Source organism: Leucopleurus acutus (assembly GCF_964270905.1).
Source record: "Leucopleurus acutus genome assembly, chromosome: 8".
NCBI lineage: Eukaryota > Metazoa > Chordata > Mammalia > Artiodactyla > Delphinidae > Leucopleurus > Leucopleurus acutus.
In genome coordinates this window covers 24,785,017-24,805,674 of record NC_139151.1, presented here as the reverse complement: position 1 = coordinate 24,805,674, position 20,658 = coordinate 24,785,017, and the positions used below count along the sequence as shown (strand labels likewise).

The 20,658-nt window shown below is 37.1% G+C and overlaps 1 protein-coding gene across 3 annotated transcripts in view; it reads left to right on the top strand.

Annotated features, from left to right (window-relative positions):
- Nucleotides 1-20,658, top strand: part of ATM (ATM serine/threonine kinase) — a 139,948-nt gene that overhangs the window by 52,796 nt on the left and 66,494 nt on the right. For all 3 annotated transcript variants that reach the window (XM_082844506.1, XM_082844507.1, XM_082844508.1), the window contains 7 exons: nucleotides 2,514-2,629; nucleotides 3,582-3,708; nucleotides 4,199-4,398; nucleotides 16,965-17,139; nucleotides 17,683-17,847; nucleotides 18,660-18,792; nucleotides 20,124-20,219. In XM_082844506.1, the coding sequence (XP_082700632.1) occupies nucleotides 2,514-2,629; nucleotides 3,582-3,708; nucleotides 4,199-4,398; nucleotides 16,965-17,139; nucleotides 17,683-17,847; nucleotides 18,660-18,792; nucleotides 20,124-20,219 (1,012 nt within the window). The remainder of the gene's footprint in view (nucleotides 1-2,513; nucleotides 2,630-3,581; nucleotides 3,709-4,198; nucleotides 4,399-16,964; nucleotides 17,140-17,682; nucleotides 17,848-18,659; nucleotides 18,793-20,123; nucleotides 20,220-20,658) is intronic.

Sequence of the window (20,658 nt, the reverse complement as noted above, 5' to 3'; positions counted from 1 at the left end):
CACGGGCCTAGTTGCTCCGCGGCATGTGGGATCCTCCCAGACCAGGGCTCGAACCCGTGTCCCCAGCATTGGCAGGCGGATTCTCAACCACTGCACTACTAGGGAAGCCCTTCTGTTTGTTTTGTAGTAATTTATATATATATAAAATTATTTGAGGCAACTTATATTAAAATACATATGGAAACTTTTTAAGGTAAAAGAGGATTGGTCACTCCAATTTTTTTTTTAATGTGAGTAAGGGATGACTAACCAAGCTTGGTCAACATTAGTATTACAATTGGATAAACTTCAAGAGACTCTTTTTTTGTTGCCCAGTTATCTGTGTTGAACCAAGAAGTGGAACAGCAAGACTCTCAGTTGCTTAGGTGGGCCATTCCCAGTCAGAACTGGTTTTAAGTCTGTAATCTGGAGGCAGATGGTGAGTAGAGGTACTCCTTGCCCAAAAGGCAGTTGGAACAGAATGTTGGCATGCCATGGGGTATGGACGTTACGAAAGACACTCTGTCTCTAGGCCCTTTTACTCAATCTCCCAGCTTAGACTTCTGAGCAAGCCTACTCTTACTATTCTTCTTTATGTGTTCAAACCAAAAGAGCAGTTTTGAGTCAGAATAAGTCTAGAAGGGAAGCGTGATTACATTAAACCCTGATTAAAACACCAGTCTCAAGCATGAAGAGAGGTAAAAATTAAAAATAATTTCTTAGCTTCTTGGTTAAAGACATAAATCTAATTTTTATTAGTCTCAATTTCATTTAGCGTCGTCATTATAAGTTAATTTTTTCTTTCTCTAATATGCAGTTTCTCTGAAACAATCAAGATTCTTTTTTCTGTGGATAAGTGTTGGTACCACTATTATCAGTCTTTGAGTCTTCTAAAACTGTCCGTTGTTGAATGCTTAGAATATTTACAGTTATAAGATTGTTTAGCTATACCTAGATATCTGAATAATTTATATGTACCTTAGGTAAACATTACAGATCTGGCTTAGAGAATCATGAAATTAATGAAGTCAGCTGTCATCTGTGTGCGTGGAAACTCACTAATTTTTCCTCTGATATTAATCAGATTTGGCCAGTTTGTCCTTACTTATTCCAGATATACTGAAAATGGGGGTAGATTTTCTTTTTAATTATTTAATTAATTTATTTATTTTTGACTGCATTGGGTCTTCATTGCTGCACGCAGGCTTTCTCTTGCTGTGGTGAGTGGGGGCTACTCTTCGTTGTGGTGCATGGGCTTCTCATTGTGGTGGCTTCTCTTGTTGCGGAGCATGGGCTCTAGATGCGCGGGCTTCAATAGTTGTGTCGGGCGGGTTCAGTAGTTGTGGCTTGCGGGCTCTAGAGCGCAGCCTCAGTAGTTGTGGCACACGGGCTTAGTTGCTCTGCGGCATGTGGGATCTTCCCAGACCAGTGCTCGAACCCATGTCCCCTGCATTGGCAGGTGGATTCTGAACCACGGAGCCAAGAGGGAAGCCTCGGGGCTGGATTTTTAAAAGGGCTTAAACCTTGGAAATGATGACATAACAACTAATGTGTAAGCCCAGGGAAAGGCTAGTATCGTTAGATTTCTTTAGTGTCACATTCCAGAATATTTTTGTTATATTAGGAAGTGTTTCCAAACCTCTGTGTGGAAGAGGTAAAGATAGTAGAGATAATAAGTCAGCCATTTGCCTTTTGGTTTAAAGCACTGTAATTCCTTATTTGGAGAGCTAACAAATCCACCTTTAAGACTTCACAGTTCTCATTCATTCGGCTGAGGTGTAATGTAGTACACCCATTCTTTATATTTAGAGAACTTAATGCCTTTTGTGAGGCTACCTGTGGCAGGAAGTGGATGATGAAGGGTCTGTTCCTGTCCAGGAGGATTTAGCCTACTATTGATGACAGGGCATGTGGGTAGCAGAATTTGGGATATCAACCAAGTAGAAATCTGGGGAAAAGTTATGCAGGGAACAAAGGGATGATTATTGCCAGTCACCGAGAATTCTTACTAGTAAAGTTCTCTAAGTGAGGTAGTGTTCTCAAATAAGAGTAAAATGTAGATTGATGAGCAGTATAGATCAGTGGGGAATTTGGTTGGCAGGAAAATGATTAGGTTGAAGAATTTTAGGCTAGACCTGAAGCCTTACTCATTAAAATGGTTCATTTTATTTTATTTTTTAAACATCTTTATTGGAGTATAATTGCTTTACAATGGTGTGTTAGTTTCTGCTTTATAACAAAGTGAATCAGCTCTACATATACATATATCCCCATATCTTAAAATGATTCTTTAAAATTAAACAAAAGAGTTGGATTAAGAGAGTCTTGTTTGGTATGATTTCCCTATTTTCCTTTCAGTCTGTAGGTTGGCTGCATAACAGAAAAAAGTGGAGTTAGCTGTATGTCTTGCAGATCTTAGATCTTTGGTCACTTTGAATAATTTTGGAAATGAGGCAGTAACATGAACCCCTTAAGCTGTCTTAAAGATCACAGACACGAAAACTTAAATATATTTTAATTTTGTATCCTTGCAGATTGATCATTTATTCATTAGTAATTTACCAGAGATTGTGGTGGAGTTATTAATGACGTTACATGAGCCAGCAACTTCTGGTGCCAGCCAAAGCACTGACCCCTGTGACTTTTCAGGGTATGGGTATTTTTAACTTAGAGAATTAGCTGCAATTTCAGAACCTTGAGAAGTTTATTGGTTAACACATTCAAATGTCCATTTCAGTTGTTAGGCATGTACTCTGCTTTTAAATTCTGTTTCTTTAAAAATAATTACCTTTGAATTGAAGTATCTGCTCTACTGTAGCCTCTCCACAGTAATTGATCTTTTAATTGACCACCTTATTCTCAAATTCAGTGACCTTTTTCTCCTCAATCTTTTTGTAATATTTGAGCATTCTGCCATCTCCTGTCTCATGAAATTTTCTTCTTCATGACATTATTCTTTGTTCTCTTCTTATCTATGACTCGGCTTTCTGTATCACCTTTGCTTTATCATGCTCCTTTGCTAGGGGAATCTTACTGTACTATAATTTCATTTGGATGTGAAACCCACTTGGTTGTATATGAATGTTAAAATTATTTTCTCAGCTTGATTGTAAGCTACTTGAAAATGCCCTTAACTTCTTTTATATGCTCTACAATGCTAAGCGTATAAAATAGTGATAATATCTACTAAAATACTTTTACATATGTAATTTCATTTGATGTAGTATTTGATTGCTGTGTCTTAAGATATTATTGTGTTTATAGTACTAGCATAGAGCTTTAATTCATAACTGAAGTGAATTGGTATTAAGTCTCATTTGTGGAATTCCATTAACTTTATAAAAGATTTTTTAAGCAAATTATTTAAAATTGACTAAGTCCTAGAAAGTTAAAGTATTTAGGTATTCTGATTGATGTATATAGTCTGTGATATGTCATTTGTGATTTCATTAAAAGTCTAGTTTTCAGTAGAAAATAATTTCAAAATTTGGGGTTACTGTAATCTGAATTTTCTTTTTGGATTTTCACTTGTCTATTAAGAAAATGTTTTTTCTTGATAATTTTTTTCTGAAAATGACTGTATTTTTTTCTGTAACTCTTAGGGATTTGGATCCTGCTCCTAATCCACCTCATTTTCCATCACATGTGATTAAAGCGACATTTGCCTATATCAGCAATTGCCACAAAACCAAGCTTAAAAGCATTTTAGAAATTCTTTCCAAAAGCCCTGTAAGTATACATTACTAGTATAATAACTGAAGGGAGAATTCCTTCTTTTTCAGTTAGAAAATCTGTATATCTTAAAGAGAAAAAAAAGTAAACAAATGGAAAATTTATCTGAATAAATTAAGAAAAACACTCATTTACAAGTTTATATCTTGGTATTTTACTTGTCAGTATTAATTGAAATATGTCACATACGAGGGCTGAATTTCATGACATTTTAGTCATGTTGGCTCAGAGAATATATACATATATATATAATGTATATTTTAAGGATATACTATTATTGTTTACTCTCTGAAAACTAAGTAAATTGACAGTAGTTTTTTAGGTTTAATATAGTAATTTTCTTAATGTAATATTTTGCATTTGATATCAAAACCCAAAACAAAATTCTATAATTTAGAATTCTGTATTTTGAATAAAAAATGTATGTATTATGGGCTGAGTATATGTGATTAGGCAAGTTTTTACTAAATGTATCTTTATTTTCTAGGATTCCTATCAGAAAATTCTTCTGGCCATATGTGAGCAAGCAGTTGAGACAAATAATGTTTATAAAAAACATAGAATTCTTAAAATATATCACCTGTTTGTTAGTTTATTAATGGACGATATAAAGAGTGGCTTAGGAGGAGCTTGGGCCTTTGTTCTTCGAGACGTTATTTATACTTTGATTCACTATATCAACCAAAGGTAAATAATATATTTAGACCAATATATAAGTAGTTTTTCTACCCTTTTATCTTAATTGAAAATTTATATACTTCTACAAGGTAGAAGCCAGAGTATTGTTTTCTGAATTTTGCCTTTTTAATATATATTATATCTACCTATTATATTTTACAAAGTGCATCACTACTTCTCCAACTCTAGAAATCTTTAAGTATTAAGGGTCTTCAACATTTTAAATATTCTAATTTTAGATGGCCATAAATGCATATATTACCATAGCAGTTCTGGTCACCACTTACAGTGTGTGTGGTAGGGGGCAAAGAGGGGTTCCCTGTACACATCCAGGGAATTATCCAGACATCAGCGGATACCTAGCTGTAGATAGTGTTAGATCCCACAGGTTAAGAGCTCAAGTTCTGCAAGATTGTCCTTTCCAACCTCATCAGACACCATTTGAAAGCCCAGGTTATCAGTGGCTACAGATTTCAGTGACCCCTTTCTTAGGTTTGATTAATTTGCTAGAGTGGCTCACAGAACTCAAGAAACCTGTTTACTCACTAGATTGCCGGTTTATTACAAAAAGAAATAACTCAGGAATAGCCAGATGGAAGAGATGCATAGGGCAAGGTATGGGGAAGGGGCATGGAGCTCCCATGCCCTCTCCAGGCATTTCACTCTCTCCATACCGGCAAGTGTTCACCAACCCAGAAGCTCCCTAAACCCCATCATTTTGGGTGTTAATGGAAGCCTCATTAAATAGGCATGACTGATGAAATCATCACAGTCATTGGTGATTGAATCAGCTTCCATCTCCCTATGCCCTTCTTGGAGGTCAGAGAGGTGGGACCGAAAGTTCCAACCCTCTAATCACAGGGTTGGTTCTCCTGGCAACCAGCCCCCATTCTTAGGTGCTTCCCAAAATTTACTCATTAACATAAAAAAAGACTCCTTTATTGTTCTTGTCACAGGAAATTCCAAGAGTTTTAGGAACTCTGTGCCAGAAATGGGGACCAAATATATATTTCTTATTATAAATCACAACATCACAGTTACTATAGATTTTGGGATGTATGTTCTTTTTAGCATCTCTATTCCTTTCCATTGACTTTAATGATGTTTCTATTATTTGTTTTCTTATTAGTAGATAACATAGCCATCAAATAAATTTAAGTCCTTCAAAGCACATGAAGGTACCTATTTCCATTTTGTTTTCTCATATTTTTCTTTTTTGGCTTTTAAAAAATATTTTATAATTTTTATTTTAATTTAAGTCACATGTTTGTATAGTCATTCAGTCTTTTTCCAGCACTAATTTTTTTTTTAGGTTTTATTATTTTGGTAAAATATATAACATAAAATTTGTCATTTTTAACCATTTTTTTAAGTGTCCAATTCAGTGATATTAATTACGTTCACAGTTTCGTGTTTCCATCGCCACTGTTTCCAAGACTTTTTCATTACCTCAAATAGAACCTCTGTACCCATTAAGCAATAATTCCACATTACCACTTCCCTGTAAGCCCCTGATAACCTCTAATATACTTCCTGTCTCTATGAATTTGCCTGTTACAGATATTTCATATAAGTAGAATCATAACTTATTTTTCCTTTTCTGTCTGGCTTGTTTCACTTAGCATGTCTTCAGGGTTCATCCAGCATCATACTTTTTTATCACTAAGTAACATTCCATTGGATATATGTACCACATTTTGTTTATCCATTCATCTGTTGATGAACACTTGGGTTGTTTCATGGGTATGAAGTGGCATCTCACTGGGGTTTTGATTTTACATTTTCCTACTGACTAATGATATTGAACGTCTTTTCATGAGCTTAGTGACCATTTGTATATCTGTTTTGGAGAAATGTCTGTTTAAGTCCTTTGCCCATTTTTTAAAATTGGATTGTCTTTTTGTTGAGCCGTAGGAGTTCTTTATATATTCTTGGTGTTGAACTCTTAATATATGATTTGCAAATATATTCTGGATATTGAATTCATATATGATTTGAAAGTAGTTTCTCCCATCCTATAAAATTTTCACTTTCCTGATAATGTCTTTTGATGCGCAGATCTTTTTAATTTTGATAAAGTCTGATTTATCTTGTTTGGTTTTTTTTTTGTTTCACGTGGTTTTGGTATTATATGTAAGAATTCATTGTCAAATCTAAGGTCACAAACATTTATCCTTAGAGTTTATTCTAAGAGTTTTATGCTTTTAGCTCTTATATTTAGGTTGTTTATTCATTTTAATTTTTATATGTGGTGTGAGTTAGGGGTTCAATGTCATTCTTTTGCATGTAGAAATCTAATTGTTCCAGCGTGTTGTTAAAGAGAATGTTCTTTCCCCTTTGAAGGGACTTGGCATCCTTGCCAAAAATCAGTTAGCCATTGGTGTATGGGTTTATTTCTGGATTCTCAGTTCTATTCCATTGGTCTTTACTTGTGCCATACCATGCTGTGTTGATTACTACAGCTTTATAGTAACTTTTGAAATCAGGAAGTGTGAGTCATCTAGTGTTGTTCTTCTTTTTCAAGATTGTTTTGGTTGTTTGCGGTCCCTTGCAATTCCATGTGAGTTTATGCAAAAAAGTCTGTTGGAATTTAGAGGGAGATTGCATTGAATATGTGACTATTTAGATAGTATTAACATCTCAACAATTTGCCTTCCAATCCATGAACACAGGATGTCTTTTCATTTAGTTGAACTTATTTAATCTCTTTCATCCATGCTATATAGTTTTCAGTGCACAGGCCTTTCACATCCTTGGTTAGATTTATTCCCAGGTATTTAATTCTTTTAGATGCTCTTGTAAATGGAGTTTTTTTGGTTTGGTTGGTTGGTTTTTTGCGGTATATGGGCCTCTCACTGTCGTGGCCTCTCCCATTGCAGAGCACAGGCTCTGGACGCGCAGGCTCAGCGGCCATGGCTCACGGGCCCAGCCGCTCCGCAGCATGTGGTATCTTCCCGGACCAGGGCACGAACCCATGTCCCCTGCATCGGCAGGCGGACTCTCAACCACTGTGCCACCAGGGAAGCCCTGTAAATGGAGTTTTTTAATCAATTTCCATTTTAGATTGTCAACTGCTATTGTATAGAAACAAATAATTTTGTACGTTGATTTTGTGACTTGTAACTTTGCTAAATTTGTTTGTTACTTCTAGTAGATTTATTGTGGATTCTTTTGGGAGTTTCTATATATATAGAATCATGTCATCTGGATTTAGTTTTACTTCTTCCTTTCTGATTTGGATGCCCTTTATTTCTTTTTCTTTTTTAATTGCTCTGGCTGGAAGTTCAGTACAATGTTGTGTATCAGTGGTGAAAGTGGGCATCCTTGTCTTATTCCTGATCTTAGTGGGAAAGCTTTCAGTTTTTCAACATTATGTTGTTAGCTTTGGGTTTTCATAGGTTACCATTATTTTGTTGAGAAAGTTTCTCTCTATTCTGATGTTTTTCTGAGTGTTTTTCTCATGAAAGGATGTTAGATTTTGTCAAATGCCTTTTCTATTTGTTGAGATGGTCATGTGTTGTATTCTTTCATTCTATCAATGTGGTATATTACATGGATTGACTTTCCTATACTGATCCACTCATACATTCCTGGGATAAATCCCACTTGCTCATGATGTATATCCTTTTTTTTTTTTAATAGGTCTTTATTGGAGTATAATTGCTTCACAATACCGTGTTAGTTTCTTTTTTTATATAAATTACTTTAAACAAATTACTTTGTTACTGCATGTGGGCTTTTCTCTAGTTGTGGCGAGCAGGGGCTACTCTTTGTTGCGGTGCGCAGGCTTCTCATTGTGGTGGCTTCTATTGTTGCGGAGCCTGTGGCTCTAGGCACGCAGGCTTCAGTAGTTGTGGCTTGCGGGCTCCAGAATGCAGGCCCAGTAGTTCCGGCACATGAACTTAGTTGCTCCATGGCATGTGAGATCTTCCTGGACCAGGGCTCCAACCCATGTCCCTTGCATTAGCAAGCGGATTCTCAACCACTGCGTCACCAGGGAAGCCCCCATGTTAGTTTCTGTTGCACAACAAAGCGAATCAGCCATATGCATACACATGTCCCCCCATATCCCATCCCTCTTGAGCCTCCTTCCCATCCTCTTTATCCCACCCTTCTAGGTCATCGCAAAGCACTGAGCTGATCTCCCTGTACTATGCTGCTGCTTCCCACCAGCCAACTATTTTACATTTGGTAGTGTATATATGTCAATGCTACTCTCACTTCGCCCCAGCTTCGTCCTCCCACCCCATGTCCTCAAGTCGATTTTCTATGTCTACCTCTTTATTCCTGCTCTGCAACTAGGTCATGAGTACCATTTTTTTGTTGTTTTTTAGATTCCATATATATGCGTTAGCATATAGTATTTGTTTTTCTCTTTCTGACTTACTTCACTCTGTATGACAGACTCTAGGTCCATCCACCTCACTGCAAATAACTCAATTTCGTTTCTTTTTATGGCTGAGTTTGTATACATTGTATATATGTGCCACATCTTCTTTTCCATTCATCTGTCGATGGACATTTAGGTTCCATGTCCTGGCTATTGGTGGCTACTAAATAGTGCTGCAGTGAACATTGTGGTGCATGTCTCATTTTGAATTATGGTTTTCTCAGGGTATATGCCCAGTAGTGGGATTGCTGGGTCATATGGTAGTTCTATTTTTAGTTTTTTAAGGAACCTCCATACTGTTTTCCATAGTGGTTGTATCAATTTACATTCCCACCAACAGTGCAGGAGGGTTCCCTTTTCACCACACCCTTTCCAGCATTTATTGTTTCTAGCTTTTTTGATAATGACCATTCTGACCAGCGTGAGGTGATACCTCATTGTGGTTTTGATTTGCATTTCTCTAATAATTAGTGATGTTGAGCATCTTTTCATGTGCCTCTTGGCCCTCTGTATGTGTTCCTTGGTGAAATGTCTATTTAGGTCTTCTGTCCATTTTTTAACTGGATTGTTTTTTTTTTTGATATTGAGCTCCATGAGCTGTTTGTATATTTTGGAGTATAATCCTTTGTCTGTTGTTTCATTTCAAGTTTAATTCAGTCCCATTTGTTTATTTTTGTTTTTATTTCTGTTACTCTAGGAGGTGGGTCAAAAAAGATGTTGCTGTGGTTTATGTCAAAGAGTGTTTTTCCTATGTTTTCCTCTAAGAGTTTTATAGTGTCTGGTCTTACATTTAAGTCTTTAATCCATTTGGAGTTTATTTTTGTGTATGGTGTTAGGCAGTGTTCTAATTTCATTCTTTTACATGTAGCTGTCCAGTTTTCCCAGCACCACTTATTGAAGAGGCTGTCTTTTCTCCATTGTATGTTCTTGCCTCCTTTGTCATAAATTAGGTGCCCATATGTGCGTGGCTTTATCTCTGGGCATTCTATCATGTACCATTGATCTATATTTCTGTTTTTGTGCCAATACCATACTGTCTTAATTACTGTAGTTTTGTGGTATAGTTTGAAGTCGGGGAGCCTGATTCCTCCAACTCCGTTTTTCTTTCTCAAGATTGCTTTGGCTCTTTGGGGTCCTTTCTGTTTCCATACGAATTGTAAGATTTTTTGTTCTAATTCTGTGAAAAATGCTGTTGATAGTTTGATAGGGATTGTGTTGAATCTGTAGATTGCTTTGGGTAGTGTAGTCATTTTCACAATGTTGATTCTTCCAGTCCAAGAACATGGTATATTTCTCCATCTGTTTATGTCGTCTTTGATTTCTTTCATCAGTGTTTTATAGTTTTCTGAGTACAAGTCTTTCACCTCTTTAGGCAGGTTTATTCCTAGGTATTTTATTCTTTTTGTTGCAGTGGTAAATGGGAGCGTTTCCTTAATTTCTCTTTCTGATTTTTTGTTGTTAGTGTATAGGAATGCCAGAGATTTCTGTGCATTAATTTTGTATCGTGCAACCTTACCAAATTCATTGATTAGTCCTAGTAGTTTTCTGGTGGCAGCTTTAAGATTTTCTATGTATAGTATCGTGTCATCGGCAAATAGTGACAGTTTTACTTCTTCTTTTCCAATTTGTATTCCTTTTATTTCTTTTTCTTCTCTGATTGCTGTGGCTAGGACTTCCAAAACTATGTTGAATAAGAGTGGCGAGAGTGGACATCCTTGTCTTCTTCGTGATCCTAGTGGAAATGCTTTCAGTTTTTCAACATTGAGTATGATGCTTGCTGTAGGTTTGCCATATTTAGCCTTTATTATGTTGAGGTTGGTTCCCTCTATGCCCATTTTGTGGAGAGTTTTTATCATAAATGGGCGTTGAATTTTGTCAAAAGCTTTTTCTGCATCTATTGAGATAATCGCGTGGCTTTTATTCCTTAATTTGTTAATGTAGTGTATCACATTGATTGATTTGTGTATATAGAAGAATCCTTGTATTCCTGGGATAAATCCCGCTTGATCATAGTGTATGATCCTTTTAATGTGCTGTTGGATTGTGTTTGCTAGTATTTTGTTCAGGATTTTTGCATCTACGTTCATCAATGGTATTGGTCTATAATTTTCTTTTTTTGTGATATCTTTGTCTGGTTTTGGTATCAGGGTGATGTTGGCTTCGTAGAATGAGTTTGGGAGTGTTTCTCCCTGTGCAATTTTTTGGAAGAGTTTGAGAAGTATTGGTGTTAGCTCTTCTCTAAATGTTTGATAGAATTTGCCTCTGAAGCCATATGGTCCTGGACTTTTGTTTGTTGGAAGATTTTAAAGTATGGTTTCAATTTCATTACTCATGACAGGTCTGTTTATATTTTCTAATTCTTTCTCGTTCAGTCTTGGCAAATTGTACCTTTCCAAGATTTTGTCCATTTCTTCATGGTTGTCCATTTTATTGGCATACAGTTGTTGGTAGTAGTCTCTTATAATCCTTTGTATTTCTGCAGTGTCAGTTGTGATTTCTCCTTTTCACTTCTAATTTTATTGATTTGTGTCCTCTCCCTTTTTCTCCTGATGAGTCTGGCTAAGGGTTTATCAATTTTGTTTATCTTCTCAAAGAACCAGCTTTTAGTTTTATTGATCTTTGCTGTTGTTTTTTTCGTTTCCATTTCATTTGTTTCTGCTCTGATCTTTATGATTTCTTTCCTTTTACTGACTTTGGGTTTTCTTTGTTCTTCTTTCTCTAGTTTTAAGTGTAGGGTTAGATAGTTTATTTGAGATTTTTCTTGTTTCTTGAGGTGAGATTGAATTGCTATAAACTTCCCTCTTAGAACTGCTCTTGCTGCGTCCCATAGGTTTTGGGTCGTCTGTTTTCATTGTCGTTTGTTTCTGTGTATTTATTTCTTTGATTTCTTCAGTGATCTCTTGGTTATTTAGTAGTGCACTTTTTAACCTTCATGTATTTTGTTTTTTACATCTTTTTTCCTGTAATTGATTTCCAGTCTCATAGTGTTGTGGTTAGAAAAGATGCCTGTTACGATTTCAGTTTTCTTAAATTTTCCGAGGCTTGACTTGTGACCCAAGATGTGATGTATCCTGGAGGATGTTCCATGTGCACTTGAGAAGAAAGTGTATTCTGCCACTTTTGGATGGAATATTCTGTAAATATAAAGTAGATCTGTCTGGTATATTGTGTCATTTAAAGCTTGTGTTTCCTTATTTATTTTCTGTTTGGATGATCTGTCCATTGGCATAAGTGGGGTGTTAAAGTCCCCTACTATTATTGTGTTACTGTCAATTTTTCCTTTCATGGTTGTTAGCATTTGCCTTATGTATAGAGGTGTTCCTATGTTGAGTGCATAAATATTTATAATTGTTATATCTTCTTCTTCTTGGATTTATCCTTTAATCATTATGTAGTGTCCCTCCTTATCTCTTGTAACAGTCTTTATTTTAAAGTCTTATTTTATGTGATCCGAGTATTGCTACTCCAGCTTTCTTTTGATTTCCATTTGCATGGAATATCTTTTTCCATCCCTTCACTCTTAGTCTGTATGGTCCCTAGGTCTGAAGTGGGTCTCTTCTAGACAGCGTATATATGGGTCTGGTTTTTATATCCATTCAGCCAGTCTGTGTCTTTTGGTTGGGGCCTTTAATCCATTTACATTCAAGGTTATTATCGATATGTATGTTCCTATTACCATTTTCTTAATTGTTTTGGGTTTGTTTTTGTGGGTCTTTTTCTTCTCTTGTGTTTCCTGCTTAGAGAAGTTTCTTTAGCATTTGTTGTAAAGCTGGTTTGGTGATGCTGAATTCTCTTAGCTTTTGCTTGTCTGAAAAGCTTTTGTCTTCTCCATTGAATCTGAATGAGGTCCTTGCTGGGTAGAGTAATCTTTGTTGTAGGTTTTTCTCTTTCATCACTTTAATTACATCCTGCCACTCTCTTCTGGCCTGCAGAGTTTCTGCTGAAAAATCAGCTGATAATCTTATGGTATGTTATTTTTTGTTTTTCCCTCGCTGCTTTTAATATTTTTTCTTTGAATTTAATTTTTGTTAGTTTGATTAATATATGTGTTGGTGTGTTTCTCCTAAGGGTTATCCTGCATGGGACTCTCTGTGCTTCCTGGACTTGGGTGACTTTACTTTCCCATGTTATGGAAGTTTTCAACTATGATCTCTTCAAATATTTTCTCAGACCCTTTTTTTTTCTTTTCTTTTCTGGGACCCTTATAATTCTAATGTTGGTGTGTTTATTGTTATCCCAGAGATCTTTGAGATTGTCTTCAATTCTTTTCATTCCTTTTTCTTTATTCTGCTCCTTGGCAGTTATTTCCACCATTTTGTCTTCCAGCTCACTTATTCGTTCTTCTGCCTCTGTTATTCTGCTACTGATTCCTTCTAGTATATTTTTCATTTTAGTTATTGTGTTGTTCATCTCTGTTTGTTTGTTCTTTAGTTCTTCTAGATCTTTGTTAAACATTTCTTGTATTTTCTCATTCTGTGCTTCCATTCTGTTTCCGAGATTCTGGATCATCTTTGCTATCATTACTCTGAATTCTTTTTCAGGTAGATTGCCTATTTCCTCTTCATTTATTTGGTCTTGTAGGTTTTTACTTTGTTCCTTCATCTGTGACGTATTTTTTTGCCATCTAATTTTTTTTTTTTTATGAGTAGGACTGTGTTCCTGGTTTATTGGTTGTTTGGCCTGAGGCTTGTAACACTTGAGTTTGTAGGCTATTGGGTAGAGCTGGGTCTTGGTGCTGAGATGAGGAGCTCTGTGAGACCTCACTCCAATGAATATTCCCTGGGGTCTGAGGTTCTCTGCTAGTCCAGTGTTTCAGACTTGGAACCCCACCGCAGGAGCTTCCACCCAACCCTGGGCTCGCCAGTCAAGATCCCACAAGCCCCGTGGGGTGACAGGAAGAAAAAAGAAAGAGCAATAACAAAGTAAAAAATAAAATTAGACTAGGAAACTAACAGATATGTTAGAAAGAATGTAAAAATAAAAATATAGATGAATCAACCACCAGAAGGTACATCAGTACCACCATAGTAAAAAAGAGGAGGAGGGAAAAGGAGAAAAAAAAAAAAGGTGGGGCTTCCCTGGTGGTGCAGTGGTTGAGAGTCCGCCTGCCAATGCAGGGGACACAGGTTCATGCCCCGGTCCGGGAAGATCCCACATGCCGCTGAGCGGCTCTGCCCGTGAGCCATGGCCGCTGAGCCTGCGCGTCTGGGCCTGTGCTCTGCAACGGGAGAGGCCACAACAGTGAGAGGCCCGCGTTTGGCAGAAAAAAAAAAAAAAGGCGGAGGGCGGGAGGGGGAAGGCATTGGCTGTGGAGAGTGGGCCCTAAGCAAGGGGGAGGTTTGGGTGGTGGGCAGGGCCAATGCTCAGGACCCACAGCACTGGAAAAAGCCCTGGGGGCTGTGGGGGGTGGGGCTTAGGCTCAAGGAACTGAAGGGCCCCAGGTGTGCCCCCCCACCCCTTGTCTCAGACGGCAGGGGATTATCTGGGAGCCCAGCAGGCTTCCTGGGCTTGAGTGGGTGGGTCAAACACCCTCCCCTCCTCTCCTCTCCTGCTCCTCTGGCCTGGGGTCTGGGAGGGCCCCTACCGCCTCTGTCTCCTGATCTCCCCGGCGTCCCTCCTATGCCCGGAGGACCAATGCAGCCGGGCAGGGGTGTGAAGGGGGGCCTTGTAGGGCAGGGGACTGGCCTGGGAGCTCAGGAGCCTCCCAGTGCCCGAGTGAGGCCATTGCCCACCACTCCTCTCCCTCTCCTCCCCAAGGGCCCCTCCCACCTGCCACTCCTGATCTCCCTGGCCTCCCTCCTATGCCCCCAGGACGCACGTGGCCTGGTTGGACTTTGGAGGGGGGAAACCAGCTTGGGAGCTCAGCAGGCCCCCCGGCCCGAGTGGGCCAGGCAGTTGCCCTATGCTCCTCGCTTGCTCTTCCCAGAGAGTCCCTCCCACCTGCCTCTCCTGATCTCCTCAGCCTCAGGGGCGCCGATCTTGTCTGGCCTCCGCTTCTCCTCCCCACCTCGGTCCCCCTATGTTCTGCCGGTTCACTCTGGGGTTCCTCTTGTCTCCTTGGGGTTCAGAGTCCCCCAGCAGCAGCCAGCAGGCACCCTAGTTGTTGGGAGACACTAACTCCGCGTCTTCCCACACCGCCATCTTGACTCCTGCCCTGATGTGTATCCTTTTAATGCACTGTTAGATTCAGTTTGCTGGTATTTTGTTGAGGAGTTTTGCATATATATATATATATGTATATGTATATATATATATTCATCAGGGTATTAGAGACTATAATTTTCCTGTGGTGTCTTTATCATACGTTTGTATCAGAGAAATGCTGGCCTCATAAAATGAGTTAGGAAGTATTCCCTCCTGTTCCCTTTTCTGGAAGAGTTTGAGGTGTTAATTCTTAAGTGTTTGTAGTGTTCTTCAAGTCTTTCTTCTTTTTTAATGTAGCTGTTTCCTGTAACATAGTTTCCTCTCAGCACTGCCCTTGCTGAATCCCATTAGTTTTGGTATGCTGTATCTTCATGTTCATTTGTCTTTAAGCTCTTTTAGCATGTTTAAGACAGTTGTTTGACAATGTCTTTGTCTAATAATTCCAGTCTGACCTTCCTTGGGAACTGTTTTAGTCAATGTATTTTATTCCTTTGAAGGGTCCATACTTTCCTATTTCTTTGAATGCCTTGTGATTTTTTTGTTGAAACTGGACATTTTACTATTATGATATATTACCTGTGGAAATCAGATTTTCCCCTTCCCCAAGGTTTGACTTTTTTTTTTTTTGAATTGTTGAAGGCTGTAGTGGTACATTTGTTGCATGAATTTACTCAACTGTTTTTCTAGAGAACGTATTCCTTGCCATTGTAGTCACTGAAGACTGTTGCTTAACTTGCGTTCAGGTAGCGTTTTGACAGAGATTTCCTTGAATACCAAGAGCCAAAGAGAGAGAAAGAGAGAGAGAAAGCTTTCCTAGTCTTTGCAGATTGGCTCTGTGTTAAGACTCTCCTTCAGCATTTAGCTCGGCTTGCACTGAGCCTAAGGTTAAGCCCAAAGTGAAAGATTATGGTCTTCTTAGGTAGTTTTTGAGCAAGCACCTTACCCTGGGCAGGTGTGTGACTTTAAAAATTCTCTGAAAATGTGAGTAAATTTTTTTTTTAATTTATTTTTGGCTGTGTTGGGTCTTCGTTGCTGCATGTGGGCTTTCTCTAGTTGCGGCGAGCAGGGGCTACTCTTCGTTGCGGTGCATGGGCTTCTCATTGGGGTGCCTTCTCTTGTGGAGCACAGGCTCTAGGTACGTGGGCTTCGGTAGTTGTGGCACGTGGGATCAGTAATTGTGGCTCGTGGGCTCTAGAGTGCAGGCTCAGTAGTTGTGGCACACAGGCTTAGTTGCTCCGTGGCATGTGGGATCTTCCCAGACCAGGGCTCGAACCCATGTGCCCTGCATTGGCAGGCGGATTCTTAACCACTGCTCCACCAGGGAAGCTCAATGTGAGTGATTGTGAGTGTTCTAACTTTACAAGGAAACTCTCTCTAGCTTTTCATCCTAGGCATTAGGCAGTCTGTTATCCCAGGCAGCTGTGGGTTGTTGGTTAGCCTTAACAAGCAGTGTTTTCAAGCAGTGCCCTCAGCTTTTCCAGCCTGTAGGAGACCCAAGTTAGGAAAAACAAGAGCCAAGCACCTTACATTAGTCCTTCAGGTAGCTCCCAGACAGGTTAAGAACAGATATACACTATCATTTGTGAATAAAATATGCTCTGCTCCCTTCAGAACTAAGGACCAGGATCCCACATTGGAAATGGGGACTGCAATTTTCATGACTATTGCCAGGCTGGGGGCGTCATGGGGCAAGGGCAAGTAAAATCACCACAAAACTTTCCTAGTTTTTAAGTTTCCTTTTTCTTGATATCAGCGATTGCTTGATTGCTGTAAACTTTTGACTGTTTTACAGAATTCTAACAAAGCTCTTACAGTTTGCTTGTTTTTCAGTGTTTCTGTCAGGGGAGCTTGGAGCTTCCTACTGTGTCATTTTGCTGATGTCACTTCTCTTTTTGGGTTTTAAACTACTAAGGACTTAGATGTGAAAGTGACTTTTATGTCAAGCCACATCAGAATTAGAGCTGTTGAATAAAAGTGACTTTTGAATGAGTTTATGTCAAAGTAGTGTCCTAGAACTTACTGTTTTTTTCCCCTGTGTTAGGCCTTCTCATTTCATGGATGTGTCATTACGTAGCTTCTCCCTTTGTTGTGACCTGTTAAGCCGGGTTTGCCACACAGCAGTAACTTACTGTAAGGATGCTTTAGAAAGTCATCTCCATGTTATTGTTGGTACACTTATACCCCTTGTGGATGATCAGATGGAGGTTCAGGAACAGGTAATTTCCCAAATCATATTCAAAATGATATTTGAAATACACTGATAAAGTATTGTTGGAAGGAGCTGAGTGTTTTATGTTTACTTGGTGTAATCAGTAATTTTAGTGGAAGTATTCTTTGAAAAATGGTGGGGAAAACATTCTCAGTGAATTAATCCTTGTAATCATTTAATTACAGAGCACCTAGTAATTTTGATCTAATAAATAACCTGATTTCTATCTCTTACTTATGCTGAAGTGTAGAGGTAGTCAAAACTAAAGATGTAGTTCACTCCACTATGATGGTGTGTGAGGTATTACTTATATAAAATGTTTCAGTAGTATTGACAACTGTATACCTCAGTGTCCATCCTGTAATAAAGGCCTTACATATTTGTTGAATTATTTGAAAGCACAGAAACGGTAGTAGCTGGGTGCCTTAGAAGTGATTTTATCTGAACAAGTAGAGTTTTTATCATTTATTACAATGGCTTTGCTTGTTTTACTTTAAAATATAATTAATCCATTTCTCCTCATGATTTTTTCTTTTTTAATTATGTTTAGGTATTGGACTTGTTGAAATACTTAGTGATTGATAACAAGGATAATGAAAATCTCTATATCACGATTAAACTTTTAGATCCTTTTCCTGACCATGTTGTCTTTAGAGATTTGCGTATTACTCAGCAGAAAATCAAATACAGTAGAGGACCCTTTTCACTTTTGGAGGTAATAATTATTCCATAATATTGCTATTTTGTATTAGGTTGTACCTCTAATGCTCTGAAAGTAAACCAGTCTTTTTTAAAAATTGTGATTAAAGAAAACATAACATGAAATCTGTCCTCTTAGCAGATAAAAAACTGAATCTTAATATATACTCTTGCATTGCAGTAAAAGTGTAAATTCAAAATTTCTTGAAAAAGATCTGAATTTAAGTATTGAAGAAATATGATATAAAATATGCTTGATTTTCATACACATAAGATTCATTAATATCTCAAAATTACCATCTGACCCTCTGTCGGACAATATAATGTTTGAATTAGAAAAGATATGTAACTTTCTGAAGAGTTTTTTAAGTTTTAATCTTGTTTTAACCTTTATAAACTTCAAAACTATGTTCAGATAGATTTTTCTTTATAAATCTTATTATAATTTTAAAATTATACTCTACATTTGACTATAATCAGTATGAAAATGTGGTTAAATATATTAAGATAAAACTAGAGTTGCAATACTAAATAAATAGAAATTTAAGCTTTTCCCTCTGAGTATGCTATAACAATCTTAAACTCTAAATACTGTATCATGAGAGAGTCTATTGCAATTTAAATATTTAAAACATTGTAGGAAAAAAAAAACATTGTAGGATTTGAAGTGAAATAAGTAATTTATTTCTACCTTGTTTGGTAGTAACAGTATTATGAATCAGTATCTGTAGAAGGCACTAATTTAAAAAAATTTTTGAGTTTTATTTTACAGACTCAACCAATACATGTCAAAAGCAAGTTACATTTTTAGCTGATTTTCTCTTTTAGGAAATTAACCATTTTCTCTCAGTAAATGTTTATGATGCACTTCCATTGACAAGGCTTGAAGGATTGAAGGATCTTCGAAGACAACTAGAGCAACATAAAGATCAGATGATGGATCTTATGAGAGCATCTCAGGGTACTAATTTTAATGACTTGGGTTATTTGTACCCATTTCTTTTTGAAAGAATCTTTTATAAATTCTTGCTCTTGGTTTAGTTGCCACAGATTTAGTTCATTTCAGACCCCCATCAGTTCTCATTTCGTTATGAAAGACTTCCTAAGTGGTCTCCTCACCTTGAACTACTCCCATTTTATCCGTTCTCTGCACCTCTGCCAGAATGATTTCTCTAAGTCCAAATCATGTTATTTCACTGCTTAAAAAATGTTAACAATTTGCTACTGCCTAAAAGGAAAATTTGAATTCCTTAGAGCAGGCATGCAAGGTAATTTGTCTCTGCCTACTACCCCAATTTATTTAAATAAAAGAAATGTTATTTTTCATTTTATTTTAAACATCTTAGCCATGTATGTGTTTTGTGTGTATGTATATATGTATATATGTGTGTGTTTTGTATATATACACATATTTATATGTGTTTCTAGGTTTTTGGTTTTTTTACTTAAAAATCCATTTTATTTTGATTTGATTTGAGTTTAGATTATTATAGTACTGCACTTGGTAGAAACTCTTTCTGCTTATGTTTTGATTTTCATCTTCCTGAGCTCATTGACTTCATGTTTCTATTGTGATATTTTTATCCTCAGTACTTTTAAAAATTAATTTTGTTTCGACCATCCGAAATCTGAGTTTCTAGTATATTTGTTCTTGAGATAGGTGTGTGTGTGTAAAACATGAACCCCTCTTTCTATCTCCTGTTCTTGTGTGTTTGGGTATTTTATTGATCCAGACCAATATAGCCAATAGATGTTTATAGCTATTTAAATTTAAATGAATTAAAATTCAATAAAATATAAAGTTAAATTTCTTTGTTGTATTAGCACATGTCAAATTCTCTGTAGTAACATGTGGCTCGTGGCTGTCTTTGGACAGCACAGATTATAGACCATTTTCATCATTGCAGAAAGTTCTGTTGGACAGTGCTGGTCTATTCTATATGCAAGAGGCTAAAAAACCAGGCATGCTCCCAAGGTTCCTTCTAGTTTAATGTTGAATGATTATGTGTTTCTAACTGTGATTTGGCTAAGGTATTGATTTCTCTGCACAACGTAAGATATTTTTCTCTCTCTGTCTGCCAAATATTGCTGATCATTTTTACATGATTCTCTTTAAGAAGAAAGTTCAGATACATTCATTCACCTCATATTTTTGAAATGCTCACAATTGAAAATCTTTTTTAAAAACTTTGTAAAAGTTTTCTAGTCACACAATTTAATATATGAGCATAGTATAAAGAAAAGTGTTGTCTTCACTGTGGCTTAAACTAATATTTTCAAAACTGCTTCTAGATAACCCTCCAGATGGCGTAATGGTGAAGCTAGTTGTCAGCTTGTTGCAGTTATCCAAGATGGCAGTAAACCACACTGGTGAAAGAGAAGTTTTAGGTAAACTGTTTGGCTGAGTGAATATGAGTTTTTTTGTTTGGATGGTCATCTTCATAACATTTTAAAAATCAGTAAAAGTTTGTTACTTGGAATATTGGGGAAATGTGAGAGGCTTTTTATATTTCTGTTTAGTTCAAGTCTCCCTAAGCAGCCCTCCTTTCATATTTTCCTCCCTTAGACATTCATATAAAGTAAAAAGTTAGTGATTAACACATGTGCATAACTATTAATTTGAAAATGCCTTGTGAATATTTAGGAAAGTCAGAAAAACCTATTTGTAGCATTAAGTTGCAAATAAATTGACTTCTGATACATTTTATAGATATAACTGACTGGTACTTAATATCTTTTTTATATAACAGAAAGAATGAGGACTTGGAGGGCTATATTAAGCTCAGATATTAAAACCATATTCAAGTCCTTTTCTGCCACCATTTGG